This window comes from Scyliorhinus torazame, chromosome 6 (assembly GCF_047496885.1).
Source record: "Scyliorhinus torazame isolate Kashiwa2021f chromosome 6, sScyTor2.1, whole genome shotgun sequence".
NCBI classification, from domain to species: domain Eukaryota; kingdom Metazoa; phylum Chordata; class Chondrichthyes; order Carcharhiniformes; family Scyliorhinidae; genus Scyliorhinus; species Scyliorhinus torazame.
In genome coordinates, this window is record NC_092712.1 from 183,997,953 (window position 1) to 184,022,638 (window position 24,686).

Below are 24,686 nucleotides of genomic sequence, written 5' to 3' on the forward strand. Positions count from 1 at the left end.
CTCACATAATGTTCAGGCCTACCCCTCCAGCCACACGGCCCACCCCTCCTATCCATCCTGGACCCCGCAAATGGCCGCCCCAGTCGGGGCCATACGCAGCCAATACGCCTGCGCCACACACCAATTTGACACACCAATCTGCGCACCCTGGGGTCCCCGATGTTACTTCTGCGGCCAGCAGAAGCACCCTCGCCAACGCTGCCCGGCTCGTACTGCAGCAAAAAGGGCCACTTCGCCGCAGTGTGACAGGCCCGCGCAGTCGCCGCTATCGCCCCCTCCCCCCTGACACACGCACAATGGGCGGCGCCATCTTCACCCCCCCGGACCACACGCAGCCAGTGGGCGCCGCCATCTCCCCCCCCCCCTCAGTCCACGTGCGGCCCATGGGCGCCGCCATCTTGTTCAGCTCCAGCAACGTGCGGCCCATGGGCGCTGCCATTTTGTCCCGCCCCTGCAACGTGCGGCCAATGTGCGTCGCCATTTTGTCCCCCGCAGGATCTTCAGTCGCCGCCATCTTGTCTTCCCCACGGGGTATGGACGCCGACGATATTCCACGACCTGGGCCCCCCACGCTCTCCGTCCTCTGCCACCAGTGACGATCAACCGCAGCTCGCCTCGATGACGCGAGACCAGTCTCGTCCACACAACCTGGCAACCGCTTCGACTACGGTGAAATTCAACAGCCAAGCGACCTCTTGCCTGCTGGACTCTGGGAGCACCGAAAGCTTCATCCACGCGGATACAGTAAGGTGCTGCTCCCTCGCTGTCCACCCCGCCAATCAAAGGATCTCCCTGGCCTCCGGATCCCATTCCATCCCGATCCGAGGCTTCTGCACGGTCACTCTCACGGTCCAGGGCCTTGAATTCAGCGGCTTCCGCCTCTACGTCCTTCCTAATCTCTGCGCTGCACTATTACTAGGCCTGGATTTCCAGTGCAATCTCCAGAGCCTGACCCTCAGATTCGGCAGGCCCCTACCACCCCTCACTGTGTGCGGCCTCGCGACCCTAAAGGTCGACCCCGCCTCCCTCTTTGCCAATCTAACTTCGGATTGCAAACCCATTGCCACCAGGAGCAGATGGTACAGCACCCAGGACTAGACCTTCATCAGGTCCGAAGTCCAGCGGCTGCTTCGGGAGGGTAGCATCGAGGCCAGCAACAGCCCCTGGAGAGCTCAAGTGGTAGTTGTTAAAACTGGGGAGAAGCACAGAATGGTCGTGGAGTACAGCCAGACCATCAATCGGTACACGCAGCTCGACGCGTACCCCCTCCCACGCATATCTGATATGGTCAATCAGATTGCGCAATACCGGGTCTTCTCAACGATTGACCTAAAATCCGCCTACCACCAGCTCCCCATCCGTAAATCGGACCGTCCATACACTGCCTTCGAGGCGGACGGTCGTCTCTATCACTTTCTTCGGGTTCCCTTTGGCGTCACAAACGGGGTCTCGGTCTTCCAAAGGGAGATGGACCGAATGGTCAACTGGTACGGTTTGCGGGCCATGTTTCCGTACCTAGACAATGTCACCATCTGCGGCCATGATCAGCAGGACCACGATGCCAACCTTGCTAAATCCCTCCACACCGCCACTCTCCTCAACCTTACTTATAATATGAAGTGTGTGTTCAGCACGACCCGCTTAGCCATCCTCGGCTATGTGGTCCAGAACAGAGTTCTGGGGCTCGATCCCGACCGCATGCGCCCCCACATGGTGCTTCCCCTCCCCCACTGCCCCAAGGCCCTCAAACGCTGCCTGGGGTTCTTTTCATACTACGCTCAGTGGGTCCGAAACTACGCGGACAAGGCTCGCCCACTCATACAGTCCACCCAGTTTCCCCTTACGGCCGAGGCACAACAGGCCTTCGCCCGTATCAGAGCAGACATAGCCAAGGCCAGGATGCATGCAGTAAATGAGATACTGCCCTTCCAAGTAGAAAGCGACGCATCAGACGTCGCCCTTGCCGCCACCCTCAATCAGGCAGGCAGACCCGTGGCATTCTTTCCCCGCACCCTTCATGCCTCAGAAATTCGGCACTCGTCCGTCGAAAAAGAGGCCCCAGCTATCGGTGAAGCTGTGCGGCATTGGAGGCATTACCTGGCCGGCAGGAGATTCACTCTCCTCACTGACCAACGGTCGGTAGCCTTCATGTTCAACAACACGCAGCGGGGCAAGATCAAAAATGATAAAATCTTGCGGTGGAGAATCGAGCTCTCCACCTACAATTACGAGATCTTGTATCGCCCCGGCAAACCCAACGGGCCCCCAGACACCCTATCCCGAGGTACATGTGCCAGCGCACAAGTAGACCAACTCCGGGCCCTACACGACAGCCTTTGTCACCCAAGGGTCACACGATTGTACCATCTTGTCAAGGCTCGCAATCTGCCCTACTCCGTCGAGGAAGTACGGACAATCACCAGGGACTGCCAGGTCTGCACGGAGTGCAAGCCGCACTTTTACCGGTCGGACCATGCACGCCTGGTGAAGGCCTCCCGCCCCTTTGAACGCCTCAGCATGGATTTCAAAGGGCCCTTTCCCTCCACCGACCGAAACACGTATATCCTCAGTGTGGTGGATGAGTACTCCAGGTTCCCCTTCGCCATCCCATGCCCCGATATGACGTCTGCCACTGTCATCAAGGCCCTCAACACAATCTTCTCTCTGTTCAGTTTCCCCGCCTACATCCACAGCGACAGGAGATCCTCATTCATGAGTGATGAGCTGTGTCAGTTCCTGCTTAGTAGGGATATAGCCTCCAGAACGACCAGCTACAACCCCCGAGAACGGGACGGTTTGGAGGGCCGTCCCAGCTGACCCTACGGTCCAGGAGCCTCCCAGCCTCTCACTGGCAGTAGGTCCTCCCTGATGCACTACACTCCATCTGGTCACTACTGTGCACCGCTACGAATAACACACCCCATGAACGTCTCTTTACCTTCCCCAGGAAGTCCACATCCGGGGTGATGCTCCCGACTTGGCTCGCAGCTCCAGGACCGGTCCTGCTCCATAGGCACGTCCGACTCTACAAGGCGGACCCATTGGTTGATAGGGTACACTTGCTCCATGCCAACCCCCAGTATGCCAATGTGGCGTACCCCGATGGCCACCAAGATACTGTCTCCCTCAGGGACTTAGCACCAGCAGGTTCCACCCATACACACTTCCCCGTCCTGGCGCCATCCTCCCTTCCCCCGGCACTTCCAACATTAACCCCACCAGGTCCATCCCTCCTTCCCCTGCCCACGCAAGAGGATGAAGAGGATTTTGGCATGCTCCCGGAGTCATCTAACATCAGGCCGGCATCGACGTCGCCAGCATCGGCATCGCCGCCACCGTTAAGTCGCTCCCAGCGGAATGTCAAGGCACCAGACCGGTTGAACCTCTAATTGGCACCGGACTTTCAAGAGGACATTTTTTTTTCTCACTACTTTTTAATAAAACGCTGTACATAATTTTCAATACTGTATATAGTTCTACACCACCCCGCCGGACTCATTTTTAACAGGGGGTGAATGTGGTGAACCACTGTACACCTGTATTAGGGGATGTAAGGTAGGACCTGCATTATAGGTTCGCCGGTAGCCCCTGCCTGCTGGCTCCGCCCAGGAGGAGGAGTATAAATATGCGTGTCCTCCATTCAGCTGCCATTTCACCAGCTGCTGTAGGAGGCCACGCATCTTACTGCAATAAAATCACAGTTGTACCCAACCTGAGTCTTTGTACAATTGATCGTGCATCATGCCTGGATTAGCAGTATGCATTAATAAGCTTTAGAATATTGCCAAAAGGCAAGTACAGAAGGGAGCTGAGACCTGTTAATAAGGACAAAAATGTATTTTTTTCTTTAGAATATATCTTCCATTTAACCATTTAAATGCTTCTTTGTTCACCTATCATCCTTGTACTTCCTGATCCTCATTGCCTCCTGGTCAAGCAACATTTTGATTGTTAAATTCGAACCCTGCTTTTCAAATCCATCCATGGCACTGCCTCCTATTTCTGTAATCTGCTCCAGTCCCACAACCCTGCAAGATATCTCGCCTCTTCCAATTCTGGTCTCTTGTGCCTCACTGATTTTAATCGCTATACCATTGAAGACCTTGCATGGGCCCTAAACTCTTTTATCTCTCCCTTAATCCCATCTGTCCTTCCCAACCTTTATTTAACATCCTGTACATTACTTAACCTATCTAAACTTGCTGATTTATATTTTTTAGATTAAATGTGAGTTTCGGTGAAGATTCTTCAGTTTGATTGGTTGAAAACCCTCACTGTTTCTTGTACTGTTCACAGACCTCACACATCCCCTGTGAAGGGCAATGCGCTGTAGAACTTGGATTGGCAAAGTCTCTGCTGAGAGACCTGCAAAGACCTTGTGGGTGGCTGTCATGGAGGTAAACGGTGAGCACCATTCCACCAACACTAACCACAATACCCAGGCCATTAATTACAGTGGTTCCAAGCACCAAAGAATCCTTCTGCAAATTTCAGAGAATGTCCCTTCAGTTCACAGAACTATGCAATGTTGTTTGATTCTATGGTCCAACGCCTTGGTTTGTTGACTTTGAATGCACAAAACCCAGTCTAGTTTTCTTTGTGGAGTGGAATAATACAATGGTGTCATACATACGTTGCATTTTGAAGCACGCAACTTAGAATTAAATATATTCATTGTCCTATTGCTGGCCAGTTTAGTAAGTGGTTTGTTGCATGCTGTGTAGTTGATTTAATTCATTCATCCTGATCCATATTGTGCAGCACAATACTGCATTAAAAGTCCTAACTACTGGGACTTCCAGTGGTGGCGATGTGCTGAGCAGACGCACATCAGGTGACTCTCCTCCCAAACGAACCCAACAGAGGCAATTTAATCGGTAATTTTGGCTTAAAAAGCCCACCAAAATCCACCCAAAGATGAAAGACGCAAGAGAGAAACATGCCTGGCAATAACAAACCGAGGGGACAGCGAGATATTAGGAGCAGCAGCGAAGGAAAGGGGCTGAAACAGCGGGCGCGCAGACAGGCGGCCACACGAGGCGAGGCGGTGTTTAGGCGAGGGGGAAAAGCTGGCGAACTGAACAGTGGAGCAGGACGCGGCGACCACCTCGCCCCCCCCCCCCCCCCCCCCGCTCCGCACAGGGGGACGAATGGAGAAGCATGCTGAATAAGGAGTTGAACGCCATGAAAGAGGCGATCAGCATGGAGCCCCACTTGATGATGAAGGAGGTGATGCTGGAGGTGACAAACACATTGCAGCGCACCGTAGAAGGCCTGGGAAGGAAGGTGGAGGCACAGATAAAAACAATCCTGGAGTTGGAGAAAGCTGTTTCGGACCAGAGCGACAGGATTGTAGCTCTGGAAACCGAAGTGAGACGGTTGGTGACGGCCCAGGGGAGCCGAAGAGGGAAAGTGGAGGACCAGGAAAATAGGTCCAGATGGCAGAACCTCAGATTTGTGGGTCTGCCAGAGGGGATAGAGGATAGAGGCCCAATGGGCTACATCGCCCAAATGCTGGACAAGCTAATGGGGAGGGAGGACTTTCTAAACCCCCAGCACAGGTCCCTTCGGCCCACGCCCAAAGTCCCAGGAGCAGCCCAGGGCAATTATCGCAAAACTGCAATGGTTCCGGGACTGAGAAAAAATCTTAAAGTGGACCGGCCAGACAAAACCATGCTCGTGGGAAGGGCATAGAATAAGGGTGCACCAAGACATTGGGGCGCTCGAGCAGGACAGAAAAGAAGCAAACGGAAGGTTGCGGACGAGAAACTGAATGGACGCAGACCTCAGCAGGCATGGAGCAGGTCGAGGAGCCAGGCTGCAAGTAGCCACTCGGGAGGGCCTCAGGGTGAAGACAGAGCCCGGAGGGCAGGGACGCATCCACGTGGCGTACACATAGTTGGCGGCCATGTTGGGTGCCCCATGGACAAAGGGAAACCCCGGAGTGCTGGGGCCCGACCACATGGTGAGAGTGGCGACTGTCATAATATGCACCCATGCACATCATGAGGTAAAAGCAGGCAGTGACAGACACCCAGGTGAGCCAATCAACCTACAGAACAAAACACGGCCAATCACCAGACAGAACACCAGAGGGGAGGCTTCCAATTATAAAACACACGAGGCATCAGCACTCTGCCTCTTTCCACTGATGACAACTGTAGTGACAGTCAGGGTGTACAAATCATTCAATGCCTTCTACACGTGGATCAGAGCCAGCCTGGTCTAGATAGTTAATGTTAGTTTACTTAGAGTAGTAGAGAGTCAACCCACAGGCAGCTGTGTGCTTCGTAACTGTAGTTCAATAAATCTTATTGAACTAATGCCTACGTTTGGTGTATGCTTGATCATTTAACTGCATCGTGTTGCAGTTTGTGTTACCCCAGGGTGAATAACACATGATACCAGGTGTGGCTACTGCTTCTAAGTAATTTACCTTCGAAAATTCACTGACGACCAGCAACTGACTTCCAGCGGCATGGAAAAGATCCTGGCACCTCCACAGCTCCGGATCTCCGGGAACATTAGCGCCAACTGGTGGGTCTTCAAGCAGAAATTCAGTCTATACCTTGAGGCCTCGAGCCTCGAAAGTGCGTCCGATGCCCGAAAAGCTGCGCTGCTACTGTCTACTGCGTGGGACCAGACCATCTAAATCTTCAATTCGCTCACTTTTGCCAATGGTGAGGACAAGACCAAGTTCCAGACCGTCTTAGCCAAATTCGACAGTCACTGTGAGGTCAAGACGAACGAAAGCTTCGAGCGTTATGTCTTCCAGCAGCACCTTCAGGGTAAGGATGAGCTTTTCCATTTTTTGCTCACTCATCTGTCCATTCTAGCGCATTGCTGCAACTACGGTGGCACCGCTGACTCCCTCATCAGGGATCAGATCGTGTTTAGCGCCCACTCCGACGCCCTGCGGGAGCAGCTCCTAAAAATAAAAAATATGACCCTGCCAGTGGCCATCGAGACGTGCAAAGTCCACGAACAGGCGAAAAGTCACTATTCCCGCCTTAAATCGTCAGAGCAGGACCAACGTGCCTCCCATGAGGCTGAGCGTGTACAGGCCATCGCCTGACTGCTGTGCCTGAGCATCGATGAAGGCAGCCATTTCGTGCACTTTTGCAGGGGTCCCACACATGCGCACCACAGTCGGGAAAACGAAGCGGCCGAAAACTGATCCGGCCATTCATGTACCTGACCTGGATCACCTTCCAGTGCTGCAAAAGATGCAGCAGATCAGACCCGGCAAAAGCTGACATATGATGCTCATGCTACTGATCTGCCCGTGATCTCTCCGAAGGACGCTGTTCGCGTCAACTTGCCTGGTGGAGGCTGGTCAGCTCCAGCTGTTGTTGTTCGACAGGCTGCTCCGAGGTTGTTTGTGGTTCGCATGGCTGATGGATCCATTGTCAGGCTCAACAGAAGGGCACTATGCAAACTTGCCTGCCCACCACCGGATCTCACGTTCCGAGATGTCGTTCTGCCTTATCCGAACACCTCGCTCCACGAGGCCACCAATCTGGCTTCATGCCAACCTGTCAAGACACCATCATCCCCGCCTCCACCTCTCAGGCGGTCCACAAGAATTCGACGACAGCCCCAACGACTGGACTTATAATGCACGATCAATGACCACTAAAGCGAGGTTGTAGTCCAACTGAAGGCTTTAATAAGCTAGATGTTTCCCCCAGCAGCTCAGGTACAGAATGAGGGCTGCTGGGGCGAGGTTTACAGAAACCAAGACAGTTACGGACCCAGGGGAACGGTACGTCATGGTCAGCGATCTCCTGGAAGAGGCACCGGTGGTGCTGGTAAATGTGTATGCTTCCAACTGGGACCACACAGAATTCATAAAGAAGACCATAGCATAAATCCCCAACATTGACACACATCGACTGATTATGTGGGGTGACTTTAACTGCGTGCTGGACCCACTGACCGACAGATCAAACCCCAGAACAGGGAAAAAGACTGGCATGGCTAGGGAACTGGGAGCATTTATGGACCAGATGGGGGCGGTGGATCCATGGAGGTTCCTGCACCCGGGAGAGAAGGAATTTTCATACTTTTCACAAGTGCACAAGGTATACACCCGTATCGACTTCTTTGCAGAGGGGAAATCGGTACTTCCAGGCATCACGGAAGTGGAATACTCCACGATCGTTATCTCCAACCACACTCCACATTAAATGGATGTGAGGTTGGAGACGGGCCATTCCCAGCGCCCCTTATGGAGGCTGGACACGGACCTCCTGGCCGACAAGGCCTTCTGCCAAAAAACATCGCGGGCCATAGGCGATTACGTTAGCAACAACTAAAACGGGGAGGTCACACCCCTCCACGTTTTGGGATGCACTGAATGCCATGATTAGAGGAGAGATCATAGCCTCCAAGGCATGCAGAGAAAGGGAAGAGAGGGTGGCCAGGCATCAACTAGTGGACTCCATTCTGGAAGTTGACTGAAAGTACTCCAAGGCCCTGACCGTAGAGCTGCTGGCAGAGAGGAAAAAGCTGCAAATGGCCTTTAACCTGCTATCCACTAGGAAAGCAGTGTGCCAACTCCGCCAAGCACGGGGGACCTTCTCCGAACACAGAGACAAGGCTTGCCGCCTATTGACTCACAGTTGAGAAAGCAGGCAGCCACGAGGGAAATAGCGCAGGTAAAGAATTGCAGAGGCAGACTGGTAACAGAACCAAAGGAGGTCAATCGGGCATTGTAGACCTTCTCCGGGGATTGTAGACCTCCGAGCCCCCCGACGGGGATGAAACAGTTCCTCGACGGATTGGAATTACCAGTTGTGGGGAAGACAGAAGGGGGGGAGCTGGAAGCACCAACAGATCTGGGAGAAATCACGGAGAGCATCTGCTTCATGCAAGCGGGGAAGGCACCGGGACCCAATGGGTTCCCGGCGGACTTCTACAAAAGATTTGCGCCTGTCCTGGCCCCACACCTAAGGGACATGTTCGCGGACTCGCTGGCAAGGGAAACTTTGCCCCCACGCTAGCGCAGGCCACAATATCACTGATACCCAAAAAAGACAAAGACCCGACGGAATGAGGATCATACAGACCCATTTCACTGCTGAATGTGGACACGAAAATACTCGCAAAGCTCCTGGCCAAAAGGCTGGAGGGCTGCGTACCAGAGGTGGTCGCAGAGGACCAAACCGGCTTTGTCAAGGGTAGGTAGCTCACAGCGAACATCAGGCGGTTGCTGAACATAATAATGACCACCCCCCCCACCTGGGTAAGACTCATGTACAAGGCGCCCAAGGCAAGCATCCAAACTAACACCACCATCTCTGAATACTTCCAGCTACAGGGAAGAACAAGACAGGACTGCCGCCTGTCCCCACTCTTGTTCGCGCTAGCGATCGAACCCCTGACGATAGCCTTGAGGGATGCGAAAAGCTGGAAGGGCATCCGGAGAGGAGACAGAGAACACAGAGTTTCACTCTATGCAGATGACCTGCTCCTCTATGTCTTGAAGCCACAGAAGGGACTGAAGGCAATGCTGCAAATATTTAAAGAGTTTGGAACCTTTTCGGGCTACAAATCTCACCTGGGCAAAAGTTTGGCATTTGCAGTGAACCCAAATGGGGGAGGGGCAGAGCTGGAGGGGCTCCAGTTTAGACGGCCCAGAACAAATTCCGTTACCTGGGGATCCAGATACCCAGAGACTGGACACAGATCCACAAGTGGAACCTGACCAGCCTGGTGGAGGAAGTAAAAAAGGACCTACAGAGATGGGGCTCACTTCCACTGTCCCTGGCAGGGAGAGTGCAGATGACCAAGATGAACGTACTGCCGAGGTTCCTCTTCCTGTTTAGATCCATACCGATCTTCATCCCCAAGGCATTCTTCCAAAATGTAGACAGTCTAATCATGGCGTTGGTGAGGGAGAGGGGGGGGTAAGAACCCGAGAATTCCCAAATCGGCATTGCAAAGAAGGAAAATCAAAGGGGGGCTTGGCTTTACCGAATTACAACACTACCACTGGGCAGCAATGGCAGAAAGAATGAGGGGATGGGTACATGAATCCGGCACAGAGTGGGTACAGATGGAGGAGACTTCCTGTAAAGGAACGACCCTCTGGGCCCTGGCCACAGCAGCACTCCCATCCCTCTCAACAAGATACACAACGAGCCATGTGGTAGTGGCCACACTGAGACCGTGGGCCCAGCTGAGACAACACTTCAGGCTAATTAAGATGTCCCCCATGGCCCCCATCTGCGGCAATCACAAATTCCCCCCAGCCATGCTAGACACCACATTCAAAAGATGGAGGCGGGACAGGGGCACACTGACTGTCAGGGACTTCTACATAGGGCACAGACTGGCGACACTGGACGAACGGACGAGGAATTGGAAACTAACAAAAGGACAGGAAATGAGACATTCACAAATAAAACACCTCCTACGCAAGGAGACAGTAGAATAACCCGAGGCCCCCAAACCACACTACTAGAGGACCTGATAGGCACAAGAAGCAAGAAGGGGGGGACTATGTGGGAAAATATATGGACAGCTACTGGACAGAGCTTGGACACCACTGGACGAGACCGGACAAAATGGGAGGACGAGCTGAGTTCAGAGGTAGAGTGGGGACTCTGGAGCAAAGCACTGAGCAGGGCTAACTCCACCTCCGCCTGCGCAAGGCTCAGCCTAATGCAGCTCAAAGTGGTGCACAGAGCACACCTGACCAGAACCCGAATGAGCAGGTTCTTCCCGGAGGTGGAGGACAAATGTGAGCGGTGCCAGGGGGGCCCGGCCAACCACACCCACATGTTCTGGGCTTGTCACAAACTTGCTGGGTTCTGGACAATGTCCTGAGGCAATGTCCAAGGTTGTGGGGGGTGAGGGTGAAGCCATGCCCAATTGTGGCAATCTTCAGGGTAATGGAGCAGCCAGAGTTACACATGGGGAAGGGGAGGCAAAGCCCTTGCTTTCACTTCCGTAATTGCACGCCGGAGAATCCTGCTCGGCTGGCGGTCAGCAGCACCACCCACAGCTGCAGACTGGCTGGCAGATCTTTTGGAATTTCTCCACCTGGAGAAGATTAAGTATGCCATCCGAGGGTCGGAGGAATGCTTCCTAGATACATGGGGGCAGTTTGTCAGCCTGTTCCAAAACCTGTTCGAGGAGAGCAACGAGGATGTGGTAAATGTATAATTACTGATAATTCACCAGTGCACTGTGTTATGTTATTAACCCTGTGGGCTTTACCTATGGGCCATTGTGTGGCTTCACCCACAGGGGATATGTTGGGGCACGTACGGAAGTATAAGAGCTGCTGACCTGCGGGGCCACCTTCAGTATTGTACCGGTCACAGGCAGGCTCAGTTCTAAGCTGATTAAAACCACGGTTTACTTCTCCACGTGTCTTCGAGTGAATTGATGGTCGCATCAATTTAATCAGCTTAAAATACTACTATGGAATCAGCCCTCAAACCTGACAGACTGGAACTCGATCCACAGGCCGCGGAGGCAAAATACATTTTTTCACATTGGATTCGATGCTTCAAGGCCTATCTCGCCGCGTCGTCTACGCCATCCGTCACTGACGAACAGAAGCTGAGCCTCCTCCACGCACGGGTGAGCCATCGCATTTCTGTCCAGCTCGACGAAGCCGCTTCCTACACAGAGGCCCTCGCACTACTCGAACGCCTCTATGTGCGGCCTGTGAACGAGGTATACGCGCGACACGTCTTCACCACTCGCCGCCAGCGCCCCGGGGAGTCGCTAGATGATTACCTACGCGACCACAAAGCCCTCGCGCGCAACTGTAACTACCAGGCCGTTACAGCCATTCAGCACATGGAGCTCGCCGTCCGAGACGTTTATGTGGCGGGGGTCCGATCGAACTATGTGAGACAGCGCCTGCTCGAAAAAGGGACCCAGGACCTGGACGACACGGTAAAACTGGCTACCTCTCTGGAGGCCGCTTTTCAGAACCTTACTGCGTTCCCGGCCGATCATGCGACCCCCTCGTGGGCCCCGACCCGAGACTATCCCAGGCCTGTACCACGCGGCCGCCCGCCCATCATGGGGGGCTACCCTGCTACTTTTGTGGCCAGTACCAACACCCCCGACTACACTGCCTGACCCGCAACACGAACTGCAGCAGCTGCGGGCGAAAAGGACATTTCGCCAAGGTCTGCCTGGCCAGGTCTAAGAACTCGAACTCACAGACCCGATCCACAGACTCACAGGCCCACAGACCCCGCAAGGTGGCAGCGTGTCTGCCGACTCCGCATAACATGTGCGACTCACAGGGGCCGCCATCCTGGCCATCCTCCCCCACGCGGCCAGCCACGTGCGATCCATGGGGGCCGCCATCTTGGACGCCATCTTCCTCACTGCCCGCCACGCTCGACCAACGGGGTCGCCATCTTGGCCACCATCTGCTACGCCGCTCAACGCGTATGACCTACACGGACAGCCATCGCGGGGCCGCCCCAGCACCTCCGATCATGCCGCCGGCTACCCACACCTCAGTGCGGTCACCCAGGACCAGTCGTGACCTAAGCACCTCCGGAGCTCCATGATGGCCATCCGGGTTAACGGGTACGAGACACCTTGCCTTTTTGACTCCGGGAGCACAGAGAGTTTCATTGACCCGGACACGGTAAGACGGTGCTCGCTCCCAATATTCCCGACGCAACAAACCATATCCCTCGCCTCTGGGTCGCATTCGGTGCAAATCCAAGGGTGCACTACTGCAACCCTAGCGATACAGGGCGCTGAGTACACTAATTTCCAACTATATGTGCTCCCAGACCTCTGCGCTCCTCTCCTTTTGGGACTCGACTTCCAGTGCAACCTCAGGACCCTAACTCTTAAGTTCGGTGGGCCCCTGCCCCCGCTCACCATATGCAGCCTCGCGACCCTAAAAATCATCCCCCCCACCTTCCTTCGCAAACCTCACCGCCGATTGCAAGCCAGTAGCCACCAGAAGCAGGTGGTACAGCATGCAGGACAGGACGTTCATTAGGTCCGAGGTCCAGCGTCTCTTGCGGGAGGGGGTCATAGAGGCCAGCAATAGCCCCTGGAGAGCTCAGGTGGTGGTCGTCAAGACGGTGGAAAAGTTCCGGATGGTGGTTGATTACAGCCAGACCATTAACCGGTTTACGCAACTCGATGCATACCCCCTTCTCCGGATTGCAGACATGGTAAATCAGTTCGCGCACTACCGCGTGTTCTCCATGATGGATCTGAAGTCTGCAATCTGCCCGTAGGTCCGCCACTACACGGCGTTTGAGGCAGACGGCCGCCTTTTCCATTTCCTCCGGGTCCCCTTTGGCGTCACGAATGGGGTTTCGGTGTTCCAACGAGCGATGGACCGAATGGTGGACCAGTACAGGCTGCGGGCCACGTTTTCGTACTTGGACAATGTCACCATCTGCGGCCATGATCAGCAGGACCACGACGCCAACCTCCACCGATTTCTCCAAACCGCCCAAAAACTCAACCTCACCTACAACACGGAGAAATGCGTTTTCCGCACAACCAGGCTAGCCATCCTCGGCTACGTCATGGAAAACGGGGTCCTAGGGCCTGACCCTGACCGTATACGCCCCCTCCTGCAACTCCCTCTCCCTCACTGTCCCAAGGCCCTGGAGAGGTGCCTTGGATGTTTCTCCTGTTACGCCCAGTGGGTCCCCCAGTATGCGGACAAAGCCCGCCCACTATTTAAGGCCACCCTCTTTCCACTCGCCAGGCCTTCAACTGCATCAAGGCGGACATCGCCAAAGCTGCGATGCGCGCGGTGGACGAGTCCGTCCCCTTCCAGGTGGAGAGCGACGCCTCAGACGCCGCCACCCTCAACCAAGCAGGCAGACCGGTAGCGTTTTTTTCACGCACCCTCACCACATCCGAAATTCGACGCTCCTTGGTCAAAAAAGAAGCCCAAGCCATCGTGGAAGCCGTGCGGCACTGGAGGCATTACCTCGCTGGTAGGAGGTTTACCCTCATCACCGACCAACGATCGGTTGCCTTCATGTTAAACAATACGCAGCGGGGCAAGATCAAGAATGATAAGATTTTGAGGTGGAGAATCGAACTCTCCACCTATAACTACGATATAGTATATCGTCCTGGGAAGCTCAACGAGCCCCCAGATGCCCTGTCCCGCGGCACATGCGCCAGCGCGCAAGATGACCAACTACGGGCTATCCACGATGACCTCTGCCACCCGGGGGTCACCCGGCTCGCCCGTTACATCAAGGCCCGCAACCTGCCCTACTTCACCGAGGAGGTCAGAGCTATAACCGGAGACTGCCAAATTTGTGCAGAGTGTAAACTGCACTTCTATCGACCAGATAAGGCCCACCGGCCCTTTGAACGCCTCAGTATCGATTTCAAAGGGCCCCTCCCCTCCAATAACCGCAACACGTACTTCCTTAACATCATAGATGAGTTCTCCCGCTTCCCGTTTGCCATCCCCTGCCCTGATATGACCAACCCCACTGTCATTAAAGCCCTGCATAGTGTCTTCACCCTGTTTGGTTTCCCCAGTTATGTCCACAGCGACAGGAGCTCGTCGTTCATGAGCGACGAACTGCGTCAGTACCTGCTCAGTAAGGGCATCACCTCGAGCAGGACTACCAGTTATAACCCCAGGGGAAACGGGCAGGTGGAGAGGGAGAACGCGACGGTCTGGAAGACCGTCCTACTGACCCTGCGGTCAAGGAATCTCCCAGTTTTTCACTGGCAGGAGGTCCTCCCCGATGCGCTCCACTCTATTAGGTCCCTCGTTTGCACGGCCACAAACCTGGGGCGTCATTCTCCGACCCCCCGCCGGGTCGGAGAATGGCCGTTGGCCGCCGTGAATCCCGCCCCACCCCCGCCGAAGTCTCCGGTACCGGAGATTGGGCGGGGACGGGAATCGGGCCGCGCCGGTTGGCGGGACCCCTCGCTCAATTCTCCGGCCCGGATGGGCCGAAGTCCCGCCCAGAGATTGCCTGTCCCGCCGGCGTAAATCAAAGCTGGTATTTACCGGCGGGACCAGGCGGCGTGGGCGGGCTCCGGGGTCCTGGGGGGGGCGTGGGGCGATCTGACCCCGGGGGGTGCCCCCACGGTGGCCTGGCCCACGAACAGGGCCCACCGATCCGCGGGTGGGCCTGTGCCGTGGGGGCACTCTTTCCCTTCCGCCTTCGCCACGGTCTCCACCATGGCGGAGGAGGAAGCGACTCTCCCCACTGCGCATGCGCGGGAAACTGTCGGCGGCCGCTGACGCTCCCGCGCATGCGCCGCATTTCCGCGCCAGCTGGCGGGGCAACAAACGCCATTTCCGCCAGCTGGCGGGGCAACAAATGCCATTTCCGCTAGCTGGCAGGGCGGAAATCCCTCCGGAGCCGGCCTAGCACCTCAATGTTGGGGCTCGGCCCCCAAAGATGCGGAGCATTCCGCACCTTTGGGCCGGCGCGATGCCCGTCTGATTGGCGCCGTTTTGGGCGCCAGTTGGCGGACATCGCGCCGTTGGGGGAGAATTTCGCCCCAGACTCTTCATGACCGTTTGTTTGTTTTCCCTAGGGGAGCTACCGCAGGGGCCTCTCTTCCGCCCTGGCTGATGACACCGGGTCCAATCCTCCTCCGAAAACATGTTCGGACTCATAAGACCGACCCCCTGGTAGAGAGGGTCCAGTTCCTGCACTCCAACCCACACTATGCGTACGTCGAACAAACCGATGGCTGGCAAGATACCGTCTCCCTCCAGGACCTGCCGCCCACAGGCTCCATCACCACTCCCACTACTGCATCCCCCACACAATGTCCCGTCCAACCTCCCATGTTCAGCGCCCCCACCCCTTTATGGTTCCCGCGCTCCCTCCCACCCGCCGCACCGGTCCACAGGAATGAAGCTCCGGAAGAGCCGCTCCTGGAGTCCACGCCTGTGCCTGCTCCGGACCCACTTCCACAGCCACCCGAAGCAGCTGCAACACCAGTGCTTCGGGGGTCGCAACGTACGATCCGGACACCAGACCGACTAAATCTATGAGCCCGTCACCCCCGCCGGACTTCATTTTTAAACAGGGGGTGAATGTGGTGAATGTATAATTACTGATAATTCACCAGTGCACTATGTTATGTTATTAACCCTGTGGGCTCTACCTATGGACCATTGTGTGGCTTCACCCACAGGGGATATGTTGGGGCATCTTCGGGCTCCGCCAATGGCTCCACCCCATTTACAGGAAGTATAAGAGCTGCTGACCTGCGGGGCCGCCTTCAGTGTTGTACCGGTCACAGGCAGGCTCAGTTCTAAGCTGATTAAAACCACGGTTTACTTCTCCATGTGTCTTCGAGTGAATTGATGGTCGCATCAGAGGAGTAAGTGAAGAATACGGGAAAGAGAGGAAGAAAAAGAGGGAAGAGAGGGGTAAAAACCCAAGATAGATGAGGAACCAAAGGACTGCACAATCCAGGGGGTAGGAGGGAGGGGGGGGGAGGGCAAGGAGAAGACGGAACAAAGATAGGAAAGCCACAAAAAAGGAAAAGAGGAGGGGTGTAAACCTTCCCCCCCCCCCACCCCGTCCCTGCCACTACCCCGGGGGTACACTCGTCCATCCTCCCCACCAACAACTTAGCCAATACTTTCATATCCGTGTTCAATAGTGATATGGTCCTATATAACCAACATTCCATCGGCTCCTTCCCCTTTTTCGGGATTAGTGTGATTACTGCCTCTGTCATTGCATCCAGCAACTCCCCCTTCTCCAGTGCTTCATTAATTGACCCCAACAGATGTGGTGCCTTGGCCTTTTCAGCGACATCAAGAGTTAGTATTCCCAAACCATCAGCATGACGTCCAAAGGACATGGCATATTCTTTCTGATATAATGTAAATTAGGCTTGCTGACATCCATGCCCAATTGTACAGTCGACATTCCCCACGAGCAAAGCCCAGGGGCGCAATTTTCCCATCGGGAGACTAAGGCCCGACGCCGGACTGAAAACCGGAGTGTTTCACTCCGGCGTCGGGGGCCGTTTCCAGCCCCCTATTCTCCCGCCCCCGGGGGGATAGGAGCGGCGCCGCGCCATTTACACGCACCGGGCCTTGGCGCCGCTTTTGTAAATGACGCGACCGGCGTCGTGTAAATGACGTCCTCCCCGCGGCCGACCCGCAAGAAGATAGCGGATCGATCTTGCGGGGCAGCGGAGGAAAGGAGGTCCTCCTTCAGAGAGGCCCCTTTTAAGTCCCCCCCCGGTGCAGGAACCCCCCTTCCCACAGCCCCCCCCCCCCCCCCCGGCGTTCCCGTGTTCTTCCCGCCGGCAGCGACCAGGTGTGGATGGCGCCGGCGGGAACCTGTCGTGTTGGGCAGGCCGCTCGGCCCATGCGGGCCGGAGAATCGGCGCTCACCCATTACCAACGCTAAGCGGCGAATCTCCCAGCGGCCAGCCGTGATTCTCGCCGCGCCGGTTTGGGGGGGTGGAGAGAATCGCGTGCAGGAGTCGGGACGGTGTAGCGGGACCCGCGCGGCGCCCGGGCATTCTCCCACCCGGCATGGGGGGGGGAGAATTCCGCCCCAGTTCTTTGAGGATAACGAAAAGATAAATTGAACATTTTGACAGTGTTACCAGACACCGCAGACAATATTACTGTGTGGCAAAATGGCAGACTGAATGTGGGATAAGGAAGACAGTTCCATGATTGTGCAAAATATAGAGGGTGGAATTCTCCCCCCCCACGCTGGGTGGGAGAATCGCCCGGGCGCCACACGAGTCCGTCCACGCCGTCCCGACGCGATTCTCCCACCCCTCTCAAACCACGTGGCGCGAATCACGGCTGGCCGCTGGAAGAATCGCCGCTTGCCATTTGTAACGGGCGAGCGGCGATTCTCCGGCCCGGATGGGCCGAGCGGCCTGCCCAACACGACAGGTTCCCGCCAGCACCATCCACACCTGGTCGCTGCCGACGGGACCAGCGCGTGAACGCTGGGGGGGGGCAGACTGTGGGCGGGCGAGTGGGGTTCCTGCACCAGGTGGGGCCTCAAAAAGGGTCTGGCCCACAATCGGTGCCCACCGATCGGCGGGCCAGCTTCTCTGAAGGAGGACCTCCTTTCCTCCGCTGCCCCGCAAGATCGATCCGCCATCTTCTTGCGGGGCGGCCGCGGGCCAATCCGCGCGTGTGCGGGTGACGTCATTTACGCGGCGCCAAGGCCCGGCCCGCGTAAATGTCGTGGCGCCGCTCCTAGCCCCCCGGGGGCGGGAGAATAGGGGGCTGGGAACGGCCTCCGACGCCGCAGTGAAACACTCCGGTTTTCACTCCGGCGTCGGGACTTAGTCTCCCGATGGGAGAATTGCGCCCAGAGTCTGCACACTCTTCAGCCTGAACAAGCAGACATGACATCATCCTGGAATATAACAGACCTGAAAGACAGATGAGAAAATAGAGGGAAACAAAAAATAGTGAGGGGAATTAAAGAAACAAACCTTACAGTTTTTCTGGGGTTTTGCACTTCTGCCCGATGTCAAAGATTTATTGAGCAGCTTCACAGACCTGCAGAATAAGTTACACAGACAGGAAAACGATTGCTAGCAAACTACAGCATAAGGCACCATTGTAATCCGTTAAAAAAAAAGCAAGGACTTACTGCAGAATCCTGCATATCTAGTGTATCCCATTTTATTGAGGTAATTCCAAATCCCATTTTATTGAGGCAATTCCAAAGTATTTGTCACACATTAATCTTTTTACTGTGGCCTGCTGGTGTTAAATTACTCCATGTGAACACACCAGACCCCACTTGCACACCACTGCGCAAATGCGTCCTTTCCTATGGCATAACCGAAGCAAATTACACTTGAAAAAACCTGCATTCATTACACAGTGGCAAAAATCACTGTGTAAGTTAATCCCCAGTGTCACAACAGTGCAGGGGAAACTGCTAGGATGATGTGGGACTTCAGTTAAGTGGAGAGGCTGGAGAAGCTGAAATTGTTTTCCTTTAAAGTTGCGAAATTTAAGAGGGTATTTGATAAAGGTGTTCAAAATTTTGAAAGAATTTGATAGAATAAATGAGGAATAACGGTTTGCATTGGCAGGAAGGTTGGAGTCACAGCTTTCAGATAATTGGCAAAAAAAGATCAGGAATGATGGGAAGACTTTTTTCAGGTTGCGAGTTCTTGTAATCGAGAATACATTAATAGTAATAATAATAATCTTTATTGTCACAAGTAGGCTTACATTAACACTGCAATGAAGTTATTGTGAAAAGCCCCTAGTCGCCACATTCCGGTGCCTGTTCGGGTACACCGAGGGAGAATTCAGAATGTCCAAATTACCTAACAGCACGTCTTTTGGGACTTGTGGGAGGAAACCGGAGCACCCGGAGGAAACCCACGCAGACACGGGGAGAATGTGCAGACTCCGCACTGTCAGTGACCCAAGCCGGGAATCGAACCTGGGACCCTGGCGCTGTGAACCAACAGTGCTAATCACTGTGCTACCGTGCCGCCCACAGAGTGATGGAAGCAGATTTAATAATAACTTTCAAAAGGAGAACTGGAACAGGAAAAAATTTACAGAGTTCTGGGGGAAGAGCAGGGGAACGGGATTGGCCGAATAGCTTCTTTAAGGAGGTGGCACAGGCATGATGGGCTCCTTCTCTGCTTAGGTGAGGGTGGGAGGGGATGGTTGGAATTCGTTAATTGCACCATCACTGTCAGTATCTTAATTAAAACACTGTCAATCACACAGCTCAATTTGCATCAAGTTAAAATACATTTATTTTTCTCCCCACACCCCTGCCTCTCTTGCATGCCCTGACAATATTGCAACAGGCATAACTGAATCGGATCCTTTTTTAAAATAATCTTTATTGTCACAAGTAGGCTTAAATTAACACTGCAATGAAGTTACTGTGAAAATCCCCTTGTCGCCACATTCTGGTGCTTGTTCGGGTATATTGAGAGAGAATTTGTGGTGTGGTTGTTAGCTTCTGGGATGTGTGGTCTATCTAATCTAGAGGAAATGTAGGGTTAGGGTACTTGAATCAAACTGGTTTACTGACACTATGGCCGAGATCCCTGCCCCCACCCTCAGCCTCCCCGCCGCCGGTTTTCCGGTGGCACATACATTGATCGCCGGTGAGATTTTCTGGCTCCACCAATGTCAACGGCCATTTGCTTTGCTCACTGATCGTGCCACAGTGGATCGCCTTTGGCGGGATCAGAAGATCCTGCTGGCAGGAAAGACCTGAAGATTCAGCCCGATGTATAAGATAGATTACAGAGTAGGTCTGTCTCTCATGAGTATGGACTGTTTCATTGCCTCTCCTGAGCATCTAGAACATGACTGCTGATGTCACTGATACATCATGGTCTACATGATGCATTATCATACCTATTCTATGAATTCATAACATTACAGTTCTCACCTAATGAACATCACGCAAACACTTGATAGGCGGGTTCATTGTGTGGGAGCCATGGCTGATTCACACCTTCCCCAGGCCCAACGTTGAGAATATCTGTAATAATCTTACTGCAATACTCACCCAGACAGGGTAACCTAACGTAGATTGGGGATCAAATCGGAGACTTTCCTGATTGAAATGTCTTAAATTTGTCATTTGTAAAATATCAAGCAGAACCTCCATTATCTACTATGTGAGGGGATTAAATGAAGAGGGGTGGAAGGAGGCCTGTGAGGCCTGAATTGGACCAAATAGTCTCTTTTTATATTGTAGGTGTTATGTATTATAATTCTAAGTGATGTACTAAAATTGAAGTAATTCTGCACCCCATCCCAGGTGGTCATGCAAACAGGTGGATAATTGATTTTAAATTAAGGTTTGATTGCGGCAGCAATAACCTAGAAATAAAATTGAGGATAAGAAATATTCTGTACCAGGATGATGGGCAACTGCACTGTAAACAATTTAGAGACCACTGTAATTACTCCAGGGAACAGGGGCGAAATTCTCCCCCAACGGCGTGATGTCCGCCGACTGGCGCCAAAAACGACGCCAGTCAGACAGGCATTGCACCGGCCCAAAGGTGCGGAATGCTCCGCATCTTTGGGGGCCGAGCCCCAACATTGAGGGGCTAGGCCGGCGCCGGAGGGATTTCCGCCCCGCCAGCTGGCAGAAATGGCGTTTGTAGCCCCGCCAGCTGGCGGAAATGGCGTTTGTTGCCCCGCCAGCTGGCACGGAAATGCGGCGCATGCGCGGGAGCGTCAGCGGCCGCCGACAGTTTCCCGCGCATGCGCAGTGGGGAGAGTCACTTCCTCCTCCGCCATGGCGGAGACCGTGGCGGAGGCGGAAGGGAAAGAGAGCCCCCACGGCACAGGCCCGCCCGCGGATCGGTGGGCCCCGATCGCGGGCCAGGCCACCGTGGGGGCACCCCCGGGGTCAGATCGCCCCGCGCCCCCCCCTCAGGACCCCGGAGCCCGCCCACGCCGCCTGGTCCCGCCGGTAAATACCAGCTTTGATTTACGCCGGCGGGACAGGCAATTTCTGGGCGGGACTTCGGTCCATCCGGGCCGGAGAATTGAGCGGGGGGTCCCGCCAACCAGCACGGCCCGATTCCCGCCCCCGCCCAATCTCCGGTACCGGAGACTTTGGCGGGGGCGGGGGCGGGATTCACGGCGACCAACGGCCATTCTCCGACCCGGCGGGGGGCGTCGGAGAATGACGTCCCAGGTTTTTAAATGAGTTTCCCCAAAGCCTTGAGGATCTGTGACATCAAAATACACGTTGGCCATGACCTTCACTGGCTTCGTCCATGGACACCTAAAAGTGCATTTTAACAACAGCCTATTCACATCCAGTGAGGCCAATGAATGAAAAAGAAGGAAATTTAAAAAAAATCAGCCCCACGTGGAATTTCGAAATGCAGAGGGAGATGCAGGTGTAAGCTTGGTTCTGTATTGAATTAGTGGATCTCATGGTAGGAGAGTGTAGCAAATTGAATTTTGCCTGCAGTCTAAGTTGATCTTTATTGTAACATTTTTTAATGACAGCTTCAGCATTTTTTCTGAACTATAAACCAGCAGCTTGAAAATTCATTGAGACTAACAATGGAGATTTTGAAGTATTAATTAGCATTCATAGGTGGGCTCATTCTGTACAATTTAAACTATTCCATGTGATTATGAGACAATCATTCCTTGCAACACCTTAGAGTCCAGGTGTTATTCATTCTATATGCACAGCAGAGAACTTAGCTAATGCAGACACATGGGGGCTTCTTGATCGCAAATCAGAAGGCATATGTTCACTTCAGCGTAGTAAATGTGACTGACAGCTCAATGAACTGAGCTCCCATTTCAGTCATTTAAAGGGGGCAGCTCCGAGAGCTTTTTTTTCCGCTCTCTCAGAAACAAAGAATCATTGCAGCCTGTTTTGTTTTAAAGCCTGAATGGTTTTGCTTTGCAAATGAGTTTGAGACGTGAACCCATGTTTAGCAAAATAGGAAGTTACATTTTTATTATTTTTCATAACTAAGGAGCATTGGGAAATTGATTCTGTGCTGTTTCTTCTGTATTTTATGTGTAAAGCAGTGCACAATCTAACCTGCGCCTGTTTTGATAGAGCACATTTCAATTCACTTTACATAAAGTGACGACAATTCAAGTGTCAGCAAGTGATACATTGGTCTATGGTTTAAGGGTTCTTCTGTTATGATTTCTGGGTCTTTCGATTGTTTAACAAGATATTGTGCAGGAAAAAGGTCACACACTCTAAATCATACGCAAGCTTACTGAACACACTAAAGTGTGAGGAAGGGTTTCCTGATATAAATCCTAAAATGACCCGGCTGCCTTCCCCGCTGCAAAACACATCAGCTGGAGAGTGGGGGGCGGCGGGGGAGAGTGCTGGGGGAGGGAGATAGAAAATCGCACTCTCTGTATTTAATAATGAATGAAATGAATGAAAATCGCTTATTGTCACAAGTAGGCTTCAATGAAGTTACTGTGAAAAGCCCCTAGTCGCCACATTCCGGCGCCTGTTCGGGGAGGCTGTTATAGCTCTATTAGATAATCGCTCTGACACTTTCATTCTAGGCTCTAAATCCTTGTCGAACTACATTATTCAGACCCCAATACTGTGGATCAGGCTTATGGTTCCTCTCTGCATTACCTCAGTTTCTTGGCGACTAAACCTAAGTGCAGTATTCAAGGTGCAGTCTGACAAGAGCACTGTATGGTGTGATCATTCCCTACTCTGACTTAGATTCCATTATTTTAGCTATATACTTAAAAATCCTGTCCGCTTTGTTGGTTGCAGCTCTGTATTGGAGGAACACATTGATTGTATTCACTAAGATTGCTAGGTGTCTTTCAAATTTCTCCTTCGCTACTTTAACACTAGAGTATGCATCTCATCTATTTTCCTTACTGCAGCTTCTTTACATTTATGTGTTTCACCTCTTCTCTGACCACTCCTTTATTGTTAAAGTGCTAAATTTATTTTCTGATACGCTTAGCATTATTTTCTATACATGGGGCGAAATTCTCCCCAAACGGCGCGATGTCTGCCGCCTGGAGCCCAAAACGGCGCCAATCAGACGGGCATCGGGCCGCCCCAAAGGTGCGGAATGCTCCGCATCTTTGGGGGCCGAGCCCCAACATTGAGGGGCTAGGCCGACGCCGGAGGGATTTCCACCCCGCCAGTTGGCGGAAACGGCCTTTGTTGCCCCGCCAGCTGGCGCGGAAATGACATGTCGGGGCGGCGCATGCGCAGGAGCGTCAGCGGCCGCTGACAGTTTCCCGCGCATGCGCAGTGGGGAGAGTCTCTTCCGCCTCCGCCATGGTGGAGACCGTGGCGGAGGCGGAAGGGAAAGTGTGCCCCCATGGCACAGGCCCGCCCGCGGATCGGTGGGCCCCGATCGCGGGCCAGGCCACAGTGGGGGCACCCCCCGGGGCCAGATCGCCCCGCGCCCCCCCCCCAGGACCCCGGAGCCCGCCCACGCCGCCTTGTCCCGCCGGTAAATAGGTACTCTAATTTACGCCGGCGGGATAGGCAATTTCTCGGCGGGACTTCGGCCCATCTGGGCCGGAAACTCGAGCGGGGGGGCCTGCCAACCGGCGCGGCCCGATTCCCGCCCCCGCCGAATATCTGGTACCGGAGACTTCGGCAACCGGCGGGGGCGGGATTCACGGCAGCCAACGGCCATTCTCCGACCCGCTGGGGGGTCGGAGAATGACGCCCCTCATTCTTCATCTCATGTTTTTCTCTATTTTTTAAATTAATCCCAGTGAGCTCCTTTCCCTTTCTACCTGCAGAATTTGTACAGATCATTCATCCCCTTTATTTCATTATCAATTTGCTTGCTGAGCCATTTACGATCACATTGCTTGATGGAGCTGGTTGGTTTTGGGAATGTATTTGTCCAGCCTGCTCCGCATTACATTTTTTCATTGAAAGTTTCTTTTGAACTGGACAAAATTGACTTGTTGCCAGCACAACGTTCAGAGAAACAATTTGTTTTTCAAAGGCTCCAATTGCAGTAAATTAGATTTTGTTTCTCCTCATAGATTGCAGAGTGCACTCACAGGCAATAGGCACAAGCTTCATTAATAAATTGCTTGGAATAGAAAAGAACACATACTCCCAATCCACCGTTTCATTCGGTTTTAAGTTAAGCTTTTCTAAAATGGCCTTCCATTAGGAGGGGGAAATAATTAGCGGGATAGAAAATGTGAGGTGGAAAAAGTTACAACAGGTTGGAACAGAGGA

The 24,686-nt window shown here is 53.7% G+C and overlaps 1 protein-coding gene across 6 annotated transcripts in view; it reads right to left on the reverse strand.

Annotated features, from left to right (window-relative positions):
- crppa (CDP-L-ribitol pyrophosphorylase A) overlaps nt 1-24,686 on the reverse strand; it is a 599,604-nt gene that overhangs the window by 257,338 nt on the left and 317,580 nt on the right. The window contains exon 11 of one of the 6 annotated variants that reach the window (XM_072509161.1): nt 18,441-18,502. The exons of 4 other annotated variants lie outside the window; for them this stretch is intronic. In XM_072509161.1, the coding sequence (XP_072365262.1) occupies nt 18,482-18,502 (21 nt within the window). In that variant the 3' untranslated portion in view covers nt 18,441-18,481. Of the gene's footprint in view, nt 1-18,435; nt 18,503-24,686 lie in introns of all 6 variants that reach the window. One more of the 6 variants, XM_072509162.1, reaches the window with a different exon arrangement.